Genomic DNA, 22769 nt, shown 5'->3' with positions numbered 1-22769 from the left:
ATTCAAAAGACTAGCTTAAACATCACCTCCTCATAGAGACCTACACTGTGCCTGTGTCTTAGTTTAGCTCCCTTGCCTACTTTTCCTTTAAGACACTTATCGCAATGATGATGGTATTATTTATGTGATCATTTATGTAATGACTGTCTCTGTCACTAGATTAAAGACCTCATAGGTCAGGGTCTGTGAATATTTCATTCACCATTGTGATTCAGCATCTGTGGATTGCAGTTGCAAGCATGGATAGGGATGAAATTATTCAAAGAGAAAATTTAGAGTGAGGAAAGAAAGTCAAGACAGAACACTAGGGAATACCAATATTTAAGGAGCTGGACATGAAGGCAGATCCCACAAAGAAGTCTGTGGAGGAGCACTGGAGAAGGTAAGAGAACAGGGCAGAACAGTGTCATGGAAGTCAATGATAGAGAGGATTCCAAGAAGAAGGAGAGAACAATTAATAGTCTGGGACCAAAAAAAAAAAAAAAAAAAAAGATAAATGAACTTGAAGGCATAGCAATAGAACCTATCCAAAATGAAGCTTCCACACAGACATATAAAAGACCAAGAAAAATAAGACAGACCTGGAGGCAATAACATGTTGACTGACATGTGTAAATGGGAGGCTTCAGAAGAGAAGAGAGTAAAAGAGAACAGAGATAATATTTAAAGAAATAATGACCAAACATCTTTCAGATTTTATGAAAGGTATAAACTCACAGAGCTAAGAAACTCAGAGCATGAAGCAAGATACCTACTATGGAAACTACACCACGAACTTCATTATCAAATTACAGCAAGTTACTAATTCTGACAAAAATCTTAAAATTAGAGAAAAAAGGGCACATTACATACAGGGAACAACATAAAAATAATTACAACAGAGTTTTCAGAAACTATGCATGTCAGAAGACAATGGAGTAACATCTTTAAAATGCTGAAACAAATTGTGTCAATCTAAAATTCTAGACCCAGAGAAAACACCTTTCAAACATGAAACACGTCTTTCTTTAGACAAAGAAAAGTTGTGAGAGTTGTCCAGCACACCTGCAGTACAAGGCTTGTTAAAGGAAGTTCTTCAGGCAGAAGGAAAATGATATCTGATGATAATGTGGATCTACACAAAAGAATAAAGAGCTCTGAAAGTGATAAATATGTGGGTAAACTAATTTCATCATTTAAAAAATTTTAAAAAGGCAACAGTAGACTGCTTAAAACAACAAACAGCAGCAACAGTATATTGGGGGAATTCATGATATGAAAAAGCAAAATGCATGACAACAATAGCACAAAGGGCATGGGTGTGGGGAAAATGGAAGCACACCAATGCAAAATTCTTGTATTTTATGTAAAATATTGTAATGTTTTTCCAAGGTAGACAAATAAGATAAAGATGCGTATTAAAAGCCCTAGATGAATCACTAAAAATTAAAGTATAGCTAATAAACCAATAGTATTGAGAAAATGGAATTTAAAAATACTCAGCTAGCAGGAGGCAGAGCAAGATGGCTGAATAGAAGCCTTCAACCAATTGTCCTCCCTGCGGGAACAACAAATTTAACAACTATCTACCCACACAAAAAAACACCTTCGTAAGGACCGAAAATCAGTTGAGTGATCACTGTACCTGGTTTTAACTTCATGTCACTGAAAGAGGCACTGAAGAGGATAGGAAAAACAGTCTTGATTTGTCAATGCCATCCTATGTCATGCTATGGCCGCATAGCAAAGAGAATCTGTGCTCTTGCGGGAGGGAGAGCACAGTGACTGTGGGACCTTGCATTGGAACTCAGTGCTGCTCTGTCACAGTGGAAACAATACTGGGCAGAAATCAGCCAGTGCACATGGAGGGAGCATTTAGACCAGCCCTAGCCAGTGGGGCTTTATCCATCTTAGCAGTGAGAACTTGAGTTCTGGCAAGCCTCATCACCACAAGCTAAAGTGCTCTGGGGTTCTAAATAAACTTGAAAGGCAATCTAGGCCATAAGGACTGCAACTCCTAGGCAATCCTAGTGCTGAGCCAGTGGATTTTGAGGACATGCAACCTCGTGAGACACCAGTTGGAATGGCCAAGAGAGTGCTTATGCCACTCCTTCCCCAAACCCAGGCAGTGCAGCTCACAGCTCCAAAAAAGACTTCTTCTTTCTGCTTGAAGAGAGGAGAGGGAAGAGTAAAGAGGACTTTGTCTTGCAACTTGGATACCAGCTCAGTCACAGTAGGATAGGGCATTAGGCAGAGTCATGAAGCCCCTATCCCAGGCCCTAGCTCCCAGATAACATTACTAGACACACCCTGGGCCAGAAGCCAACTCATTGCCTTGAAGGGAAGAGCCTAGTCCTGGCAAGATTCATCACTTGCTAGCAAAAGAGCTCTTGAACCCAAAATAATCAGCAGTGGCAGGTGGGTAGTACATGCCATGGGTCTTGGGTGAGACTCTGAGATGTGCTGGCTTCAGGTGTGACACAGCACATTCCCAGCTCTGGTGGCTATGAGGAGAGACTCTTTCTGCTTGAGAAAAGCAGGGGGAAGAGTAAAGGAGACTTCATCTTGCAGCTTAGGTACCAGCTCAGCCACAGCAGCGTAGAGCACTAAGTGGGCTCTTGGGGTCCCCAGTTCCAAGCCTTGGCTCTTGGACAGCATTTCTGGACCTCCCCTAGGCCAGAGGGGAGCCCACTTCCCCAACATATGAGTCTTAAGCCTGGCAACATTCACCACAAGCTGACTGAAGAGCCCTTGGGCCTTGAGTGAACATCAGCAGTAGCCTGGCAGTACTCCTCACAGGCCTGTAGCAGTGGTCACCATGAGGAGAGACTCCTCTGCTTGTGGAAGGGGGAGGGAGGAGTGTGAGGGACTTTATATTGTAGTTTGGGTGTCAGAACAGCAGCAGTAGAATAGAGCACCAGGGAGATTCCTAAGGTTTCCAACTCTAGGCCCTGGCTCCTGGATGGTATCTCTGGACCTGCCTGGGGCCTGGGCGGAGCTTGCCATCCTTAAGGGAAGGACACAAGCATGGCTGCTTTCACCATCTGCTAATTATAGAACCTTAGGGCCTTGAGTGAACATAGGCAGTAGGCAGATAGTGGTTATAGCAGGCATTGAGCAAGGCCCAGTGCTCTGCTGGCTTCAGGTCTAACCCAGCACAGTGCCAGTGGTAGTGGCCACAGGGGTGGTTGTGTCATCTCTCCCCCAGCTCTAGGCACCACAACACACACACACACACACACACACACACACACACACACACACGCGGAGGGAAGAGGAGCAGGAGGAGAGAGAAAGAAATGGACTCTGTTTCTTTGGGAGAAAGTAAGGGAAGAGAATAAGAGTCTCTGCCTGGTAATCTGGAGAATTCTTCCAGATCTTATCCAAGATCATCAAGGTGGTACCTCTATAAGTCTGCAAGAGCCACAGCGTTACTGAGCTTGAAGTGTCCCCCTAATGCAGATACAGCTGCAGTGACCAAAAACTCAGATGACAATATCCAAGTTCCTTTGAATACCTGGTAAGTTTTCCCAGGAAGGATGGTGTATTAGTCTGTTCTCACACTGCTGTAAAGAACTGCCCAAGACTCAGTAATTTATAAAGGAAAGAGGTTTAATTGACAGTTCTGCATGTCTGGGGAGGCCTCAGAAAACTTACAATCATGGCAGAAGGGGAGGCAAATGCATCCTTCACATGATGGCAGGAAGAATTGCTGAGCCAAGGCTGAATTTTTAAAAACCCAATTATGTGTAGTCTATAAAAATTTATTTAAATAAAAATACACAAAAGAGAAAAGCTGCGAAAAGATAAAGCTGTTTTAGTTATATTAATAGCAAAAAAAAAAAAAGAACTATTACAACGGATAAAGAGGAATATTTCACAATGATGGAGTCAAGGAATCAATAAGGCATAACATTCCTAAATGTGTATTCACCTAATAACTAAACCTCAAAATTCATTAAGCACCTGACAGATCTGGAAAGATAAAAAGATAAATCTACAATTATAACTGCAAATTTCACCACTCCTTTTAGTAATTAATAGAACAAGTCAACAAATAGAAATATGGAAGAATTAAACTAATCACCAACTTGAACTAATTGACATTTTTAAGAACGTGTCACTTCACAAATGCAAAATATACATTCTTTTCTAGTGCAGTGGAGCATTTACCAAGATAGACCACATGCTTAGCCATTAAACAAGTCTCCAGAAATTTAAAGGGATTGATATGATATACAGTATGTTTTCTGACTACAAGGGAATAAATTAGAAATAAGCAATAGAAAGATACATAGAAAATCTCAAAATACTTGGAAATTAAATAGCATACATTGAAGTAATTCATGGTTCAAAGATGAAATAAAAAGGAAAATAGAAAATATTTGGGGGTAAATGAAAAGAAGACACACATATCAAAATTTGTGAAATGCAGCTTAAAGGGAAATTTATAGGCTTAAAAGCTTAATTAGAAAAGAAGAAAACTCTATAAGCAACAGGCCAAACTTCCATCATAAGCTAGAAATATAAGAGCAAATTAAACCCCAAACTAGTAGGAAACAAATAGTAAAGAAGAGAAATAAATGAAATAGAGGAACAATGAAGAACAATGAAATCAAAATCTGATCTTTGAAAGATCGGTATAATAGATAAACTGCTGGCTATATTGATCAAAAAAACAAAAAAGATGACAAATATTACCAATATAGATAATGAAAAAGGGGACATCTCTAAGATTCTTTATACACTAAATGTCTATAATCAAGGGAATATTATAAAAAAACTTGATGTTAATAAATTAAACAACCTTGATAAAATGGACAAATTCCTTGAAAGACACAATCAAAACTAACTCAAGAATCAATAGAAAACCTGAATATCAATTAAGCACATTAATTTGTAATTAGAAATCTTTCCATAAGAAAATGTATAGGCCCAGATTTATTACCTGGTCAATTCTATTACCTTGTCAATTTATTACCTAGTCAATTCTATCAGACATTCAAGGTAGAAATATAAGTGACAATTCCTTATCCAAAATGCTTGGGACCAGAAGGACTTTAAATTTTTGATTTTGGAATGCTTCCATTGTACTTACCAGTGGAGCATCCCAAATCCAAAAATTTGAAATCTGAAATGCTCCAATGAGCATGTTCTGTGAGCACCATGTTGTTGCTCAAAAAGTTTTAGATTTTGGAGCATTTCCTATTTCTGATTTTTGGATTTGGAATGTTCAACCTATACCACTATATGAATTCGTTTTGAAAATATAGGAGAAATACTTTTATTTTATATGGTCAGCACTTTTCTGATATCAAAACCAGACCAAAAATCTTACAAGTAAAGACAACTACAGAATAAAATTCCTTATGAACATGGACCAACAATCTTCAATAAAAGATGTGCAAACTGAAAATGAAATATATAAAAAACGTAATACATGATAACCAAATAATGTTTATCCTAGGAATACAAGGTTGCTTAACATTACAAAATTAATGAATGTAGTTCATCTTATTGTCATAATGGGACAAAAGCCATATCATCATTTCAATAAATGCAGAAAAGCCACTTGATAAAATTAACATTACATATTATCATATTATACCGTGATAATCTTCCAGTAAACTAAGAATAGAAGGGAACCTCCTCAATCTGATAAAAGGCTGATGATGGCACATTTCTATGAATATACTAAAAACTACCAAATTTTACACTTTAAGTGTTTGAATTTTATGGTATGTGAATTATTAAACTGTTTTTTTAAAAAACCTATTGCTAACTTAGTATTTAACCTGAATGCTTTTGCCCTAAGATCAAGAAGACAAGGATGGTCACCCTCTCTGCTTTTCAGCATTCTATTGAAGACTCTTGCCAGTGCAGTAAGACAAGGAAGAACAATAAGAGGCATATAGGTTAGAGAGCTACAAGTAAAACTATCTTTATTCACAGATGACATGATCAAGCATGCAGCAAACAGCAAATCTTCATGAATCTGCCAAAAACTAGTAGAACTAATAAGTGATTTTAGTAAGATTTCAGGATGCAAAATTAATTGTATTTCTATATATTAGCAATAAACAAATGGAAATTTAAAAAAAGAATATTATTTGCAATAGCATCTCAAAGCATGAAATACATGAGTATGATGATTAACTTTGTGTATTAGCTTGACTGGGCTATAGGGTGCCCAGGTGTTTGTTAAACATTACTTTTGGGTATGTCTATGAAAGTATTTCTAGATGAGATTAACATTTGAATGCGTAGACTGAGTAAAACAGGTTGCCTTCCTCAGTGTATATGGGCCTCATCGAATCCAATTCATTGGGAGCCTGAATAGAACAAAAAGCAGGGAAAGGGAGAATTTCCTCTCTCTGTTTTTAAGCTGGGACATTGATCTCCTGCAGTCAGACTGGAACTTATACCATTGGCTCCTAGGTCTTTGGACTTGAACTGGAACGTATATCATCAGTTTTGCTGATTCTCAAGCCTTTGGACTTGGAGTAGAATTTACAGTGCTGGTTCTTCTGGTTCTTAGGTGTAAGGACTTGGACTGGAAGTTCACCATCAGCTCTCCTGCGTTTCCAGCTTGCAGATGGCAGATGGTGTGACTTCTCAGCCTCCATAATTACATTAGCCAATTCCATATATATATATAGCCAATTTATAAACATATATAGTTGGTTCTGCTCCTCTGGAGAACCCTGACTACTCCAAAGGGGTTAAATAAAATAAAATATATGTTAAAACCCCTACCCTGAAAACTGGAAACATTTCTATGTGAAATTTAAGAATATGTAAATGTATTGATTTATGATGTTTATAGATTGGAAGACCTGAAATTGTTTGTGATTTCAGTGCCTTGAATTGATTTATAGATTTGATGACATTCCAATAAAAATCCAGATTTTCTTACAGACATGTTCAAGCTGTTTCTAAAACCTAAATACTTAGAATAGCCAAAACAATTTTGAGAAAGAACAAAGTTAGAAGACTTAAACTTACTGGGTTTAACACTTACTGTAAAGATACAGCAATCAAGTTGGTGTGTTTTTGGCATAGTTTTGACACATAGATCAATGAAACACAATCAAGAACCCAGAAATAGACGAGCATGTGTATGGCCAATTGATTTCTAACAAAGATGCCAGGTAATTCAATATGGAAAGGATTACCTTTTCAACAAATGGTCTTGAACAACTTATTATCCACATTTAAATAAATTAACATCAACCCTTACTTTATGGTACACAACTGGATAATCTTAAATGTAAATGCTAAAACTATACAACTTCTGGAAGAAACTTTATAACCTTCAGGTAGGCAAAGATTTCTTAAATAGGACACAAAATAGCATAAACATAAAAAGTATAAAAAATTTCTAAATTGGGCTACGTCAAAATTTAAAACCTCTGTTAATAAGAAAATGCAAATGCAAAGGTAGACCTCAGACAGAGAAAATATATATGTGTGTGTGCATGTGTGTGTACACTATTTTATATTATAAGGACTGATATCTAGAATATATAAAGAAGTCTTTCAACTCACTGACAGAACCAATTACAAAGTCAATAAAATGGACACATTTGAACAAACTTTACCAAAGAAGATACACAGATAGCCAATATATCCATGACTAGATGCTCAGTGTCATTCATCATTAGGGAAATGAAAATTACAACCACAATGTGATATCACTACACGTCCGTTAGAACATTAGAGTGGGTAAAATTAAAAGGACCCCAAATACTAACTGTTGATGAGGATATAAAACCACTGAGATTTTCCTGCATACACCGCTTATGGGAATATAAAATTGTACAACCACTTTGGAAAGCAGTTTTGGCAGTTTCTTATAAAGTTAAACATACATTTACCATATGATTCAGCAGTTCTACTCTTAGGTGTTTATCCAAGAGAAATGAAAGCTGGTGTCCACAAAAAGAGTTGTACACAAGTGTTCTTTCACTTTATTTAAAGTAACCCAAACTGGAAAAAACACAAATGTCCATCAGCAGGTGAATGTATAAATAAAATGTTTAACAATGGAATACTACTTAGCACTGAAAAGGATAAACTATTTAAACATGTACCAACATAGATGAATCTCAAAATAAATGTGGTAAGTGAAAGAAGACTGAAAAAAAAGTAGATATTGTATGATATTCAATATAAACCTCTAGAAAAGAAAAATTTAACATATATTTACAGAAAGCAGGTTCGTAGTTGCCTGGGCCCAGTGATAGGGTGAGATTGGCTGGGAAGGGGCTTAAGAGAATGATCTTTTGAAGTAATGGAAATGTTCTAATCTTGACTTTACCAGTGGTAACATGGGTGTATACTGTTTGTCAAAAGTCATAGAATATACCCTTAACATGAGATATGTAAACTATCCCTCATTAAAATTGTGCTTGTATGTAGTAGTTGCTGTTTTTGAGGGGCAAGATCTTGGAGTCAATAAAGGGAAACATTATAAAGGTGTTGACAATTTCTCCATAGTATGAAGCCTGTTCCATATTGGGCACTGTGTCAGGCATTCCTGTGACTCTTGGCTGTGATACAAAGCAACTTCCCCCTTAAAAACTGGCCAAGACCAAGAGCCAAGGTTCCCTCCTAGAAGTCCCAAGCTGGACCAGAGGAAGGTGCTAACATGGTCTGTTTCGGCCACAGGTGTCTTTCAGAGGACCACGAAACTCACTACCTCCCCTCTCTGAGATAATGGAGTGAGTGTGTTAAGTTGGCTCAGTGGCTCAGACTAAAGCATCAGGGACTCTTATATTTAAAATTGATGTCACTGCTAATGTACTGCTTGAATGTATCTAAGCCCCTGCCTTTCTATTTCAATTTCCTCTGTGGTTATGTGAAACCAACTATGACAGTCCGTTATACATGGAAGGCTAGTGTTGCCAGATTTTAATTTGGAGAGTACAGAACATAATTTTGACTAATTGGTCCGTAGGAGCTAGAGTAGAATCTAAACAACTCTGGAGGTCTGTGGCAATGAAACAGGGAAGGAGGGAGAGATTTAATCAACCTTCACCCAGGCAGGCTGTTGACAGATTTCTAGGCTGACTTAATCAATGTACTTATTTCTCAGGTAAGACCTCAAAACTATTTGGATCTAATTTCACTATACTTCATCCTGTTCATGATATTATGCTTTCAAAGTAACAAGCCTTGAATTCCTTTTAAGGGCACACAAAAGAGTAAAACACACTTTCTTTTTGTCCCATCTGAAGTGAAGAAATGGAGTGGGTGCATAGAAGTTGTAACTCTGAGTCCGCTTAAGTTTTGCTAGTGTATAAGTCATTTTTCGGTACACAATGAAGTTAACAATTAATATCTTTGTGGTATCCAGAAACAATGTCAACCAAAATTGGAGCAATGAACCTGAGAACTGAATTCACTTGAGCTATAAATCATAAACCCATCAATCTCTAGAGCAGAAGCAAAACTGAAGTCATTGAATACTATAATAGATTCCATATGTTGTTTTAAAGAAGGCTTAAAAATAAGTAGACTTACAGGTTACCATATTTCTGTGGCAAAAATTTACATATGTGGATAAGAAGTGAAATAACTGACTGTCCAATTTTTGCTTCTGTTTTCTGCCACTTCTTTTTAGTAGTGGAATAATTATTTAGCTCTTGAAGGGCAGGGCAGAGGAAGTATGATAGGCACTAGAGAGTGTGGAGGAGCTGATAAAATAGAATATGAAGGGAGGTAGAAGAGACTGACTTTCAGCTTTGGTAGAAAAGGTAGCACAGATAAGGAAGCACAAATTTCAGATAACCCTCTTGGCCTTTCCCCTGCTATCTTATTGCAGAGAGTTAGTGTTTCTCCTTAAGCATTAAAGTTACAAAGCCAAATAGTAACATGGCCACAATTCTGTGAAAATTTTGAAAGGCCATGACAAAATGAAAATGAAAGCTTTGTTCTGAGTCAGACAGATCTGTTTTCAAATTTGGACCCTGCTCTGTGACCTTGGGCAATTCACTTAATTTCTCTGAGCTTCAGTTTCATCTGGATGGGGAATTAATACTTACCTCAAAGAGCTCTCAGTGTAATAAACTTTTGTATTTCTCTCTTCTAACACCTATCCTATCAGTTTGAAATATAATCTACCAGTTTGAAATGTATCCTTTCTTCTCATATGATTGTAGACTTCCCAGGAATTGAGATTAAGAACTCCCAGCTCAAGGGCCGATTAGTGGAGAACACAGGCTTACTTATCTTTGTTTTGCCCTGCCCCATACACACCTCGCACAATAATTAGGCTATAGCTATGTAAAACGTTAGGGACTTCTTCCCTCCAGTGACAGCATGGTGCTAGGTGAGATTTAAGCAAACTACACGTCATGTCCCTGCAAATTTGCCATCTTGTTATAGTCAGTCAGATTGGCCCACTAACCCTCCAGCTAGAAAGTCAGGAATGCTAAATCTTATATTTGCATGATTGCTATTGTGCTAAGGTGTCAGAACGCAAAATACAATCTTAGTTCAGTTTACACTTTGGTTTATTGGAAATAGCAAGGTCAATCTGTGGCAATGAAAAAAATGGAAAGTCCTGTAAAAGTTTAAGGAGGGAAGAATAAAAGGAAGAGAAAAGAAACTGTAACCTAGTTGGAATGAAATGGTAACACGGAATGAAATGGTAACACGGAATGAAATGATCCTCTTTCCTCCCAGACAGATGTTGGCATGGATTTCATATGGACTCTGAAACTAAAGCCGACACCCAACCGAGTGCTCAAGCCCTACATTCCATCCACCCCTCATTTGTTAGTATTGAAATTGAGGCATTTCACAAACTTGGCTATCGAATACTGTAGGTGTGTGGAAAAGGGCCAGATAAAACGGGCCAATTAGAACACAGCCACATCTGTCAAAACTCTAACCCTTAACCTTAGTGAAAATATAATCTAGGATCAAACACAGGAGCCCTGCAGATGTACACAAGTCATTTAATGCAGCCCTTGGAAAGACTGTGATGAACGGCTGGTGCTATTGTGAAGGCCTGATGAGAAAGCCAGGCTTGGTTTTGCTAGGAATATTTGCAATTTTAAAGAAAAAATATAGGTTCTAATTGAGTAACCATTTAATGTACCCCAGTAAGGTCCTTCCCATAGGCTGAGTTGAAAATACTCTGACTCTGTTGCTATGCAAAGCAGTTTCTAAACATGTTTTGAAAATCCGTTTGAAATTTGAGAGTAGAATTTTTTTTCAAAGGCTTCATTTAGGCTTAAAACCTTTTGGTTCACTCTAAAATAATGCGAGGGTTTCATCCTTAATGGACTATCGAGGTTAAATTCAACAGCTGCTTCTCCTCTGATATATATTTATGAATGCAGGATGCATTCTCTATGGTACGGTACACCCTCACAGAGCTCTGAGTAAGAGGAAAAAAACATGGAAACAATTTTTTTTTTTATATTGGAGTGTCCTTATGGGGTTTGCTAAAGGACAAATGGGGCTGTCATTAAAAATAGGGATTGTATCTTCTCGAGTATACATGGATCGTGACCAACACAACAGTTTTTACTGAATTTACTGATAAAAATTTCACTATGTTATGTCAAGCTCAAGTCTTTGGGAGGGTTTTTCAGGATTCTGTAAGATATGGCTTTGACTTTGTATTCGCTTTTGGGCACCAGGTCATCAGGGAAAAGTCACAAGATCTATGCAAAAGGCAGCGTCAGGAAGCAGCATCTCTAGTGATTTCCCCTTGGTTTCATTGTCCCTGTGTTCATCTGGGTTATTGAGTCTTTGATCCCACATGGGAAAGGTTTGCCATGTTGAGCCAGTAGTATAACTCATTCTAACTAAGGCACATAGCTTCCACCCTCCCCCCTGCTGGATGAGTATTGGACCAATTCCTTTGTCCTTAGCACCACTTACAAGGATTTATTCCCATTTCAGAGGATTTATTCCCATTCAGAGAAGGAACAACATAGTTGGATAGGAATAAAAATGCTGCTGTGTATGTAAAGCTTCTTGCACCTGGTTAATCTAGCAAACTGGTGTTTTGGTCTTCAACACTAACTAGATCATTATTATGTGACACTAATCAAAGAGTCTTCTGTAATGGGATAAGGTGTTATCTGATCAAATGAAGGAGGAATGATATTTGACAGTATATGGTATATGTGAAAATCATGGTGTCCTTGCTACTTAGAGACTGTGAGAGGAGATAAGGATTGGCTTAGAGCCAGCTCACCCTACATGCTCTCCCAGAAGTGTTTTCTTGAAAGAGTTTTTCCCCATTGGGACCTTCCATTTTCCTCTGGCTTAGTAAAGTGACTGTAAGTAAATAGATTCAACTTCTGTTTATGGTGAAGTAAAAGATTGAGAACAGATTGCTCTTTAACCTGAAATGTGGAAGGGCTAGTCGATTTGGAAGCCAGTTAAAATGATTTTGTGTATTAACTGGTAAACTCAACAGATTTTTTTCCCTGTGAATCTAACATTTCTAGATCTTCGCATTCCTCCCATGAGAAGTCCACCTCTGAATCCTTTCGAGAGCTCAGATTCCTAGAAACTCAGATTTTTGAACATCTACATGATGTTATTTTGTAAGTGGAACACTGACTGTTAAAGAATAGCAGTGGAGTGGAGTGGTGAGGGCACAGTTCTGGGTCAGGATGACTGGAGAGAAACCCTAAGGCTTATTCCATAATCTCTCTTGATTTGAGCTTCTGAGGATAAACTGAGGCTTGTGACATGCTAGCCCGGCACCTGGTGTAGTAAATATTGAATGCACTGTGGTGGAGAGGGTTGTGTTGTCAATGTTGCTGTTGTTATTTTTGAGACCTAAAGGATTGCTATGATCTAAATCAGCTTAATTTCCTTCAACTTCATAAAAATTAGCCTGTGACTATTGAATTGGATGATGCTCTCCTAATGGTTTTTGCATTTTGCCTTCATTCAGCCAGTTAAAGCTGGTGTTTACAGAATTGTGAAATATTTGAGCCTGGGACAGTCATGTGATTTACAGTTTTGTCTCGTTTCATGCTTTCCAGCAACATAATTACTGAACTTTTTATCGTAATAAAAATATAGGCCATAAAAAAGGCAGTCCCCTGGAGTTCCCTCTATCTCTCTTAGAATGCTAAAGGATATTTTTTGTGATCTCAGCTCTGTTCTGTTTAGGTATCCTCTCCCTCCCCCATGTCTGTCTTTGCAGATCTGTGACCAGATGGCTGCACTGAATGGAGACTAGGAAAGGAGCCCAACTGTTTTCCTTGTGTTGGCTGTCTGTGCCGAGCAGGGATTGTTGAGCAAAGCAAGGATTGCTGAGCAGCGTTTCTCCAGGGAGGGTCACAGGGTAGTACAAACCCACTCTGGGTTTTTCTTTTTTTTTATTATTAAAAACTTTGGCCAAATACTATCAGTAAGGGGGAGAAAGTATGCGGTTTGAAGACCAGTTGGACCAGTCTTTTAAAATATCAACTGGAATAAAGCAGGAATGCCTTGCACTTCTTCAATTTTCTACATTTAACAGGAGACAGTTGCTCCCAGAGTCACTTCTAACTCCACAGACAGTATTGTGCAACCTTGCTCAGCACTATATAATTAAAATTCCTTTGAAAATGGTTGCCCAATGATTGACATTTATTCCAAAATACATTATCATGTTGAATGCTTAATTCCTTCTTCCAGTACATTTTCTTTAATAAAAAAGTAAAAATCTATTTTTTAAAATGGTGATGGAGTTTTGTAAAAAATTGAAGCAGTGTAACAAACTTATGTCTAATCTTGCTCTTAAAGAGCTGGCAGGCTAGCAGGGGAGTCCAGAGTAAGTTATGGAAAGCAAAGAAAGCAATACTCAGGATATAGCTGAGTTGCCTTACATGGATAGACTTGAAATGCTGCTGAGATTCCAAAGAGGAAGAGATAATAGGAATCTGTTGCTCTCTTACCTCCTAGTACGTTGACTCATACCTCCAGTTCAAACACCAGCAACGTTTAGTATTACTACGAAATAATCTAATGGGCTTCCTTTCTCAGGGCAGTAGGAATCTGTCTCTCTGCTGTGGCTTTCTGGAGTCCCTCCCTTCTGATGTCTGTCTGTGCCCCAGTTTCCATTTTTATATGGTCATCTTTGATTCTGGATAGCTGGTTCTCTCTGTGTTCTCAGAAGAAATAGACTAGTGAGATCACTATCGTGCCCCCTCCACAATTAGGAGGCTGTATCTTGAGACCTTCTTGGATCCCACAGTTTGTAGATATCGCAATAGCAATCATGGTTAGAGAAGTCTACCACCAAACCAGGAGTCAGATGCTAAGGATGAGTGAGCATGTCCAAATAGCAGCTTTAAAAAGCCTCGGCACACTTACAATTGACTACATGTCAGAGGGTTTTGGGTTATCTCTGAATAGTCAAAACCCTGATATTATATATACGAATGTAAAGGGGCTATTTTAATATCATACTGTTTGTTTGACTTTTGAGTAGTGAATGCATAATATGGGAATAAGTACAATATGTGAGTGAAACACCGAAATCACCTTTCACTGTTTTGTGTAGTAGTTTGGAGCCTTCAGTTCTTCTGGAAAAAATAATTCAATGCACATTAGTTTTGCTTTCCACATTTGAGGGAGGTGAATGCTTTATTTTTATAACTGTAAGAGGTCTCAGCAGTCTTGTAGCCTATTCATGTTGAAGATGAGGACACTGATGCCTAGAAAGGTGAAATGGCTTGCTTAATGGTTACACAGAGAATTAACTGTAGCTTCATGGTTTTTAACTCAGGTCTTGTGACTAGAATTTCAGTGCACTTTGCATTAGGCAATTCTGAACCTTTGAGTAAAACTAAAATGCAAAGACTGCTCTTGATAGCATTCTGGATGGAAGAGTTGAAGATAGTAGGATATAAAGATAAACAAACCTATCTTATCTGGACAGGACCTCAGCTCATTAGGAAGAGGAATGAGGAAGAGAGAATATAGGAGGAAAGAAATGGCAGAAAGACAAATAATCATCGGAAGGGACTGGAACAGGGTAAATGCCAGACATTTTCAAGATTAGAAGAATTCTGAGTTGAGTTTGAAAAATTGAAAGATTTCTTCAGGTAGAAGCAAAAGGGAAATAAGCAGAAATATTATTATTATACATATAATGGAGTCTGCAGAGGAAGAAGAAAAGCATGACCCTAATAGATAAAGATAAGAAGCACCAAATCATTTCAATAAGTTTCTGAATTTTAAACACTTTCTTTTCCTTCCAAACATATTTAAAGAGGACGAGGAGGAGAAAAAAGATAACGATTTGTGAGGGATGTCTCATATGCTATTTATTATAAGAAGGAAAGTAAAATTCAATAAATTACAAATTGATTTATCAAACAAAGTTCAGCATGGAGGTTAATAAAATAAATATAGACTTGAGTGGAGTTGTGTCCTAGCACTTACTTTTAAAGCCATGTTTCAAAAAAAGGGCATCCATGGAAGTGATGGATAATTTTTATCTGATAGCAAGAACAGACACTAATAATGGCAAGTTATTGTGTTCTTAGATTATCATTTTAATACTTACGTTTTCAAGATTAGCCTCTGAGAAGCTGCTCATTTACTTCTGGTGCATAATGATCACTTAGGGTATGAAGCCATCAGCTGCGCCCTTTGTTTTGACCGTGGAAAATGTTATGACCTCCAGTCAATGATTATTTTGGAAGGAATAGAAGAAATAAGTTATGATTACATATTATAGATATTATAAGCATAGTGTTAGTAAATATTTTAAAAAGAAGACTAGGCACAGTGGCTCATGCCTGTAATCTTAGTACTTCGGGAGACTGAGGCAGGAGGATCACTTGAGCCCAGGTGAGACCAGCCTGGGCAACATAGTGAGATTCTGTCTCTACAAAAGAAAAAATCTTTCCATGGCTTTCTCATCTGCAGATTGTTTCTCAGTGTCAAGCAAGCACATCTTTCTTCCATCCTACCTGTCTTCCCTGTTTTAATTTTATTTCTGTGCTTCATAAGGTTGAGGCAGTGTACAATCACAATCCTTTTACAATTACAAAAAAATTCCCAAGCAATTTTCTTTTTTAATTTTTGAGAAAAATTTTGCTTTTATGTTCTCTGATCAGATTTGCCTTTATATACATACAGGTTCCTTTTTTCACCCCACTCCCAACTTAAGGCTGATTTTACCATCCAGTGGTTTAAACAAAATTCTGTTTTGGATATCAGGTGTTTTAAATTAAAAAGTCTTCAAAATTGATTTCCAAAAGAGTCCATAAGGCTTATGATGTTTTAGACCAATTCTTAACTAGAACAGAAAATTTTGCCTTTTAGGTTTACAGTGATTTCATATTATCTGATGATTCTGTTGAAGGGGCCCATATTTATGGTATTTGCCTGGAGGTTGTCTTGTAAGCCTTGACTATGTGTTTTAAGAAAGAAGGCAGGCTGAGTGCGGTGGCTCACGCCTGTAATTTCAGCACTTTGGGAGGCCGAGGTGGGCGGATCACCTGAGGTCAGGAGTTCCAGAGCAGCCTGGCCAACATGGTGAAACCCCATCTCTACTAAAAAATACAAAAATTTGCTGGAGGTGGTGGCAGACGCCTGTAATCCCAGCTACTCGGGAGGCTGAGGCATGAGAATCGCTTGAACCCTGGAGGCAGAGGTTGCAGTGAGCTGAGATCATGCCACTGCATTCCAGCCTGGGTGACAGAGCAAGACTCCATCTCAAAAAAAAAAAAAAAAAAAGAAAGAAGTCAGTAGTTCAACTATAAGATGCACAGTATATCAGAGGTAGTGGAAAGTCTACATATGCCTCCTATTTTAATTTTAACAAAAAAATGACTCTGTCACATAGACTTCTAGCTCTTTTTAGGGGAATAGGTAGGAAACCTATAATGCATGAATTGTTTAAAGAAAGTATGGAGGCTGGGTGAGGTGGCTTATGCCTGTAATCCCAGCACTGTGGGAGGCTGAGGCAGGTGGATAATTTGAGGCCAAGAGTTCGAGATCAGCCTGGCCAACATGGTAAAATCTCATCTCTGTTAAAAATAGAAAAATTAGCTGGGCATAGTGGCGGGCATCTGTAATCCCAGTTACTCAGGAAGCTGAGGCAGGAGAATTGCATGAACCCGGGAGGCAGAGGTTGCAGTGAGCTGAGATTGCACCACTGCACTCCAGCCTGGGTGATAGCATGAGACTCTGTCTCAAAAGAAAAAAAAAAAAAGAATAAAGAAAGTATGGAATAAAATGCTAGATTTGAAGAGGAAAAGACAGGTTGGTAGCAGGACTGGCTATATAATTTGCGGGGCTCAGTGCAAAATGAAAATAGAAGTCCCCTTGTTCAAAAATTAAGAATTTTAAGGTAGCAACAGCAAAGCATCAAACCAAGCATGAGGCTCTTCTCAGCATGGGGCCCTGTGTGACTTCATAGGTCACACACTCATAAAGCTCACCGTGGTCGGAAGTTGAGATGTCAGTAAAAAGGAAAAGGGATGATCCATTCCCTGTGATGTTTTCCTACCTCTGTGCCATCCTTACCTGTGTACTCAACAGATGTGACCATCTCTCAAGGGGGCACCATTGTGCCAGTGAGCTGAGACACAGACACTCTGGCTCTAGTCTATGGAGGAAGGAGCATGAGAATGAGAAGGAGGTTGCATTCTACCAGTGGCGGGAGAGTAGGTTGGAGCTGAAGGCTTTCTGGACTGATCTAGGAGAGACAGCATGAACTTGGGAACTCTGCAACTTTCTAGCAGTGTAGTAAAGTTATTTAACCTCTCTGAATCTCATTTTTTTATTGCCATAAAATGGTGATATCTACCTCTCAGGGTTATTGTGTGGATTACAGATAATGTGGAAAATGCCTAGCACAGTGGCTGGTATGCAGTGGAAGCTCAAGATATATTGTACATATGGCCATTTTTGTAAGTGCGGAGATACACTGAGGATAAGTGAAAAAGACTTCAAGTCTCAGATAGGGTGGAGGATCTCAGAATGCCTGAAGAGCCTTGTAAGAACTGGCTGCCTCTCTCGAGTCCCTCCTTAGTTCCTGAGTGCTTTGGAATCATTTAAAACTCACAATTGCATCTTCTTCCCAAACAGGGTGAGGAGCAATCTGTGGGAAGTCAGTGCACAGTAGAGTTCAGTCTTCAACGCTGAAAATTTGCCAACTTTCACCCACACTGTGGAGATGAGAAAGCAGCTGTGGGCAGACAGTAGAGTAAGCTGTGGGGTCTCTGGAACACGTTATGCTTACAGATGTTCCATTGTTCCCATGAGATTTTGTACTTTGTCTATTTTATCCAGTTTTGTTTCCATAATATACAAAGGAGACAGCCAAAACCATTTTATGTAGTTTTCCTAGTTTGTTTTGATTTATTTGTTGTTGTTTACAGTATTATCTCCAATAACAACAATGGAATTTCCTTTCCTACTAATCTGGCCTGTTTCCATTTTGCCTGTTTATTTTAATTTCCTTTTTTTGGACTGAAATCTCTACATGACTCTGCTTTGTTTATTTCCTTGTGTGTATGTGTCAGCATCATTTATTAGTGTGTCCACTCAGAGGAACTTTGTTCATTAATTATGTAGGTTTTGTTTCCTAGTTCCTAGTGGGAGGGTATTAAGTGCTCTATGTTTCTAAGTACTTCACAATGGTTTTGGTTATCAGTTTCTTCATCACTGCTCTCTGCAAGCAGATGGGCTTACTCTCCATGGTTTACACATGGAGCATGGGAAGCCCCAGAGCAGAGAAGTAACTCCTCTGCAGATGATGATTTTCTTAAATCCGCTGACCCGTCACGCCTGCTACTCGTATAGATTTCAATTTCCACTTACTTTTATTTGGGTAGTAGGTTAAGTGAGCATAACACCTGTGTTTTGCAGACATAATTCCTTGAAGACATTTCCATGAAAACCAGCCTGTTGTTAACGAATGAGCAATTTCATCTTGCATTATAAGCGCTTGGGTGTGTGTGATGAATGTTAGACTTATCCCTTTTTTATGAAGAACTTACAGCCCACTACACTAAGTCGATAAAAATGTTAAAAGGAAGAGGTAACCTGACTTTTACATCTGTTACTTGAATATATAAGATCTGCTGCCTCCTTTTCAATGGATTGTCATGATTTACTAAATGATTGAATTAATGATTCATAAAACATTTATTTAGTACTTACTCTGTATGTGATACTATCTCTAGTCTCAAGATGCTTATAAGACTAGAAGGGGAAAATAGAACTGAAAGCAAATAAATATAATAAGGTGTTACAGGTGACATGATAGAAGTTTGTCCAGAGTACATAGAGTAACAAAGGAGGGAGACCTGTATTCTCTTGGGATGGGGATTGGAGAGAAGGTGTCACAAACAAAGGCTATAGGCACCAGATGTATCTGGGGTCCATAGATACTTTCAAATGGCTGAAACAGTGGCTGAGGAGGCAGCAGTGCATGCATGAGGTGAGAGAAGGGAGGTGGAGGAAGCCAGACCCAAAGCTCCTTGGATGCTATGTGAAGGAATTTGGGTTTTATTCTTTAGGAAAAGTTTTAGGTAGATGGAACATCAGTAACAGTTTTGCTTTTTAGAAAAATTACACCAAGAATAGACTCAAGGAGACTTGAATGGAGGCAAGGAGACTCTTCTGATAATATGGAGCTGAGCCAGGCAAGATATGATGAGATTCTGAACAAGCCAGTGGTGGATGGAAAGATGTCAAAGAAGTAGACCTTGTAAAATTGGTGTCAATTTTTAAATAATATCTTATAGTAACTGTTAGTGAAACCAAGGCCCAAGAAAGCGCATAGCCAGTGAATATCAAAGGGATCTTCCTCTGCTTTCATTGCAGTTTAGAAACACAATTATTGTGGCATTTCAGACACTATGTTGTAATACATCATATTGTTAATACTTGTTTACAATCTTTCTGTCCTGAGGCTCTAAGCTTCTTAAAGTTAACAGCCAAACTACTGAATTATTTGTGTATGCCTAGCATGGAGCCTCATATACACAAGTGCATAATAGATGTTTGAAGAGTAAAACTCTTGACATCATAGCCAGTGCTTCTTCCACAGGGAGCACTTGGCGTGGAAATATGAAAATATCACTCAGGTTTGCCTGACAGCCACCCGTTTCCATCACTCCCCCTGACAGCACCAAAGCCAAGTGATGAGCAGGTGTAACAGGCAGATGATGGCTTGCGCTTTGCTTTAAAAGTTACATCAGTTTGCCATTATCAGAATGCATTCTTACCTCCCAAAGCCTGCATTAAAATACCAATAATGAATATTTAGAATAAATAATGAATATTTAAAAGTGGCCATAAAAGTTGATGCCTATTATGATACTGTCTTTAATGGTTTCACTAGTCAGAAGTCAAGCATGATAATTTGCTTCCATGTCTCTTTTAATGTTACTCATTGTTTTAACCTGGATCACACTTTATTCTTCCACACAGATCCGTAATGCCTCCTGCCTGCCTCTTTCAAGATGGAGGTGAAACCTGTGGGAGAACCTACTCAAGAGGTGTCTAAATTCAAACTTTCCACCAAGGTAGAAAGCACGGGACACTGGCTGGTGGAAGATCATGCTCGAATATGGGAAGTTTTAAAGACAGAGGAGGTAAGATGACTCTAAATGGCACAGTTGGTGAAATGTTGGATTTGTTCATACCTGAGACTGTGATTCTTCATGTAGCAAGCACCACAGGCCAGCTTGGCAAATCTTTATTCAGGGGCTGTAGGCACAGCCATGACTGGAGAACAAGTAAGTCAGGAGCATGTCCTTTGCACATTAATGACTACACAGTGATTCAGGCCAAGGAGGCTGCACTGAAAGCCAGCGCTTACAAAACGATGATCTAAGGCTCATACGCATATAATCTGCACTTTAGCCTCAGGTATCAGCAGTGTAGCTGCGGGCTAGCTACATTCTTTCTCAAGGCTGCCCTTCTGTGACTTCCCTCTCTCCAGCCTATTGTTGTTGAAGTTTCATTTGACTTATATAAAATGCTGTTATTTGTGTGCATATTTGTGGGGTGCGTGTGTGTGAGAGAAAGAGAAAGAGAGAGAGAGGGAACGGAGAGAGAGAGAGAGAGAGAGAGAGAGAGAGAGAGAGAGAGATGCTGTTATTCTTTCAATGGAAATTATAAATTAAAGCTTTTATTTTTATTGTGCGTTTGAGGTAAAATCATACATATTGGCAAGATATTGAAAACCATTTCCATATAGGCATGAAGAGGTATAAAAGGAAGATTGGAAAAGAGAATGGAATTATTAACCAGATCATGGAAAGGCCTAATTTCCCTGAGCTTAGGTTGTGACCATCTTTTCAGCTTAGCAAATAAAATGAAAGCTAGAGGTTTGTATGTTTTTGTTTTTTTAGAGACAGGATCTTGCTCTTCTGTCCAGGCTAGAGTGCAGTGGCACAGTCATAGCTTACTGCTGCCTGGAACTCCTAGGCTCAAGTGATCCTGTCTCAGGCTCCCAAGTAACTAGGACTACAGGCCACACAACACCACACCTGGATAATTTTTAAATTTTTTGTAGAGATGAGACTCTCCCTATGTTGCCCAAGCTGGTCTTGAAGTCCTAGCCTCAAGCAATCCTCCTGCCTCTGCCTTCCAAAGCACTGGGATTACAAGTGTGAGTGACTGTGCCCAACCCCAAAAGCTAGAGGTTTTAATACATGGGAAAGAGCATCTCAGAGAGAGGTACCAAAGCAAGAACTTCAAAACAACTAAGATAGCATAGAAATGTAATAGGGAAAACAGAGAACACTTTGTCAATGGTATTTTGGCTACCAGAAAGACCAGCAGCTATTTTCTGAGAGGCTTACCTGGGTGATATTCATTATCTTGGGTAGTTGTCTAGGGTCTGGTCCTTAGCTTACATGCTTGGAAATTTTATTTTCTTGTGTATCCAACAGAACTTTCTGGGGCAAACTCACATGAATTAAGTTTATGCAACTAATATGTAAAAAGAAAATGGCAAGTCCTTAATTGATAAAGACAAATAGAAGAGTTTTATCTTCTGGAATACTCAATTTAAAATGTTTAGCACACATTCTCCTTGTAGGCAAACCTAATGGGAAATCAAATAATGCTGAGAAAGTTGATTCCTAAGGATGGAATCATAACAAGTGGAAATATATAAATTCCTTGTTTGACAGCATGAGTCTAAGTATATTGGTATGGCTCTTTGGTTCCAAGTAACAGAAATTGACTCAATTAAGGAGAATGAGAAATTTCTGGAGGATGTTGAGAAGCTTACAGAATTGGTGAGAAGTTTGGAGAACTAGGCTTGGAAATAAGACAGGAACCAAGTCAGTAGAAACTGCTCAGGGTGCCAACCCTGGCACAAATTCTAAACTGGTCCCCTCCCCTCCATATTCTCATATTCTGCTCAGGATGCAAAGCTGTGGGAGAGAGGAGCTCACTGCCAAGTTTAGTTGCATGCCTTTCTTTTGATTATTCTGTGAAGAGAAAGAGGAATCTTCCATGGGAAATTATACCAACTCATCACTACACTTGTGTTTAAAATTCAAATTCCTAATATTGACACATTATGACAATTCCAATCCAAGGAAGTAGCCTAACAAGTAGTCTTGAACATATAAAATCCAGCAGAAGCAAATACAAACCTTCTCTATAGGGATATACTTGCACAACAGACTTTTTTTTTTTTTTTAAAGAAATAAACTCCACAGGTGGTAGATTAAGTCTTTGTGTATCTCACCTGACAGGTCCAAGATAAGATGAGATGAGTGTTGTGCTGAGGGCACAAAATTTAAGGAAGCACTCACTCTTAGGTTTATGCCCTGTACTTG

The 22769-nt window shown here is 38.6% G+C and overlaps 1 protein-coding gene across 4 annotated transcripts in view; it reads left to right on the top strand.

The window, feature by feature from the left end:
• RGL1 (ral guanine nucleotide dissociation stimulator like 1) overlaps positions 1-22769 on the top strand; it is a 289859-nt gene that overhangs the window by 85197 nt on the left and 181893 nt on the right. For 2 of the 4 annotated variants that reach the window (XM_055234759.2, XM_055234763.2), the window contains exon 2: positions 20401-20564. In XM_055234759.2, the coding sequence (XP_055090734.1) occupies positions 20433-20564 (132 nt within the window). In that variant the 5' untranslated portion in view covers positions 20401-20432. Of the gene's footprint in view, positions 1-5834; positions 5895-19607; positions 19685-20400; positions 20565-22769 lie in introns of those variants that run through there. The other 2 variants (XM_055234761.2, XM_055234760.2) reach the window with 2 other exon arrangements.

The sequence above is a fragment of the Symphalangus syndactylus genome, chromosome 19 (assembly GCF_028878055.3).
Source record: "Symphalangus syndactylus isolate Jambi chromosome 19, NHGRI_mSymSyn1-v2.1_pri, whole genome shotgun sequence".
In the NCBI taxonomy this organism is placed as follows: domain Eukaryota; kingdom Metazoa; phylum Chordata; class Mammalia; order Primates; family Hylobatidae; genus Symphalangus; species Symphalangus syndactylus.
This window is presented reverse-complemented; position numbering and strand designations above follow the sequence as displayed.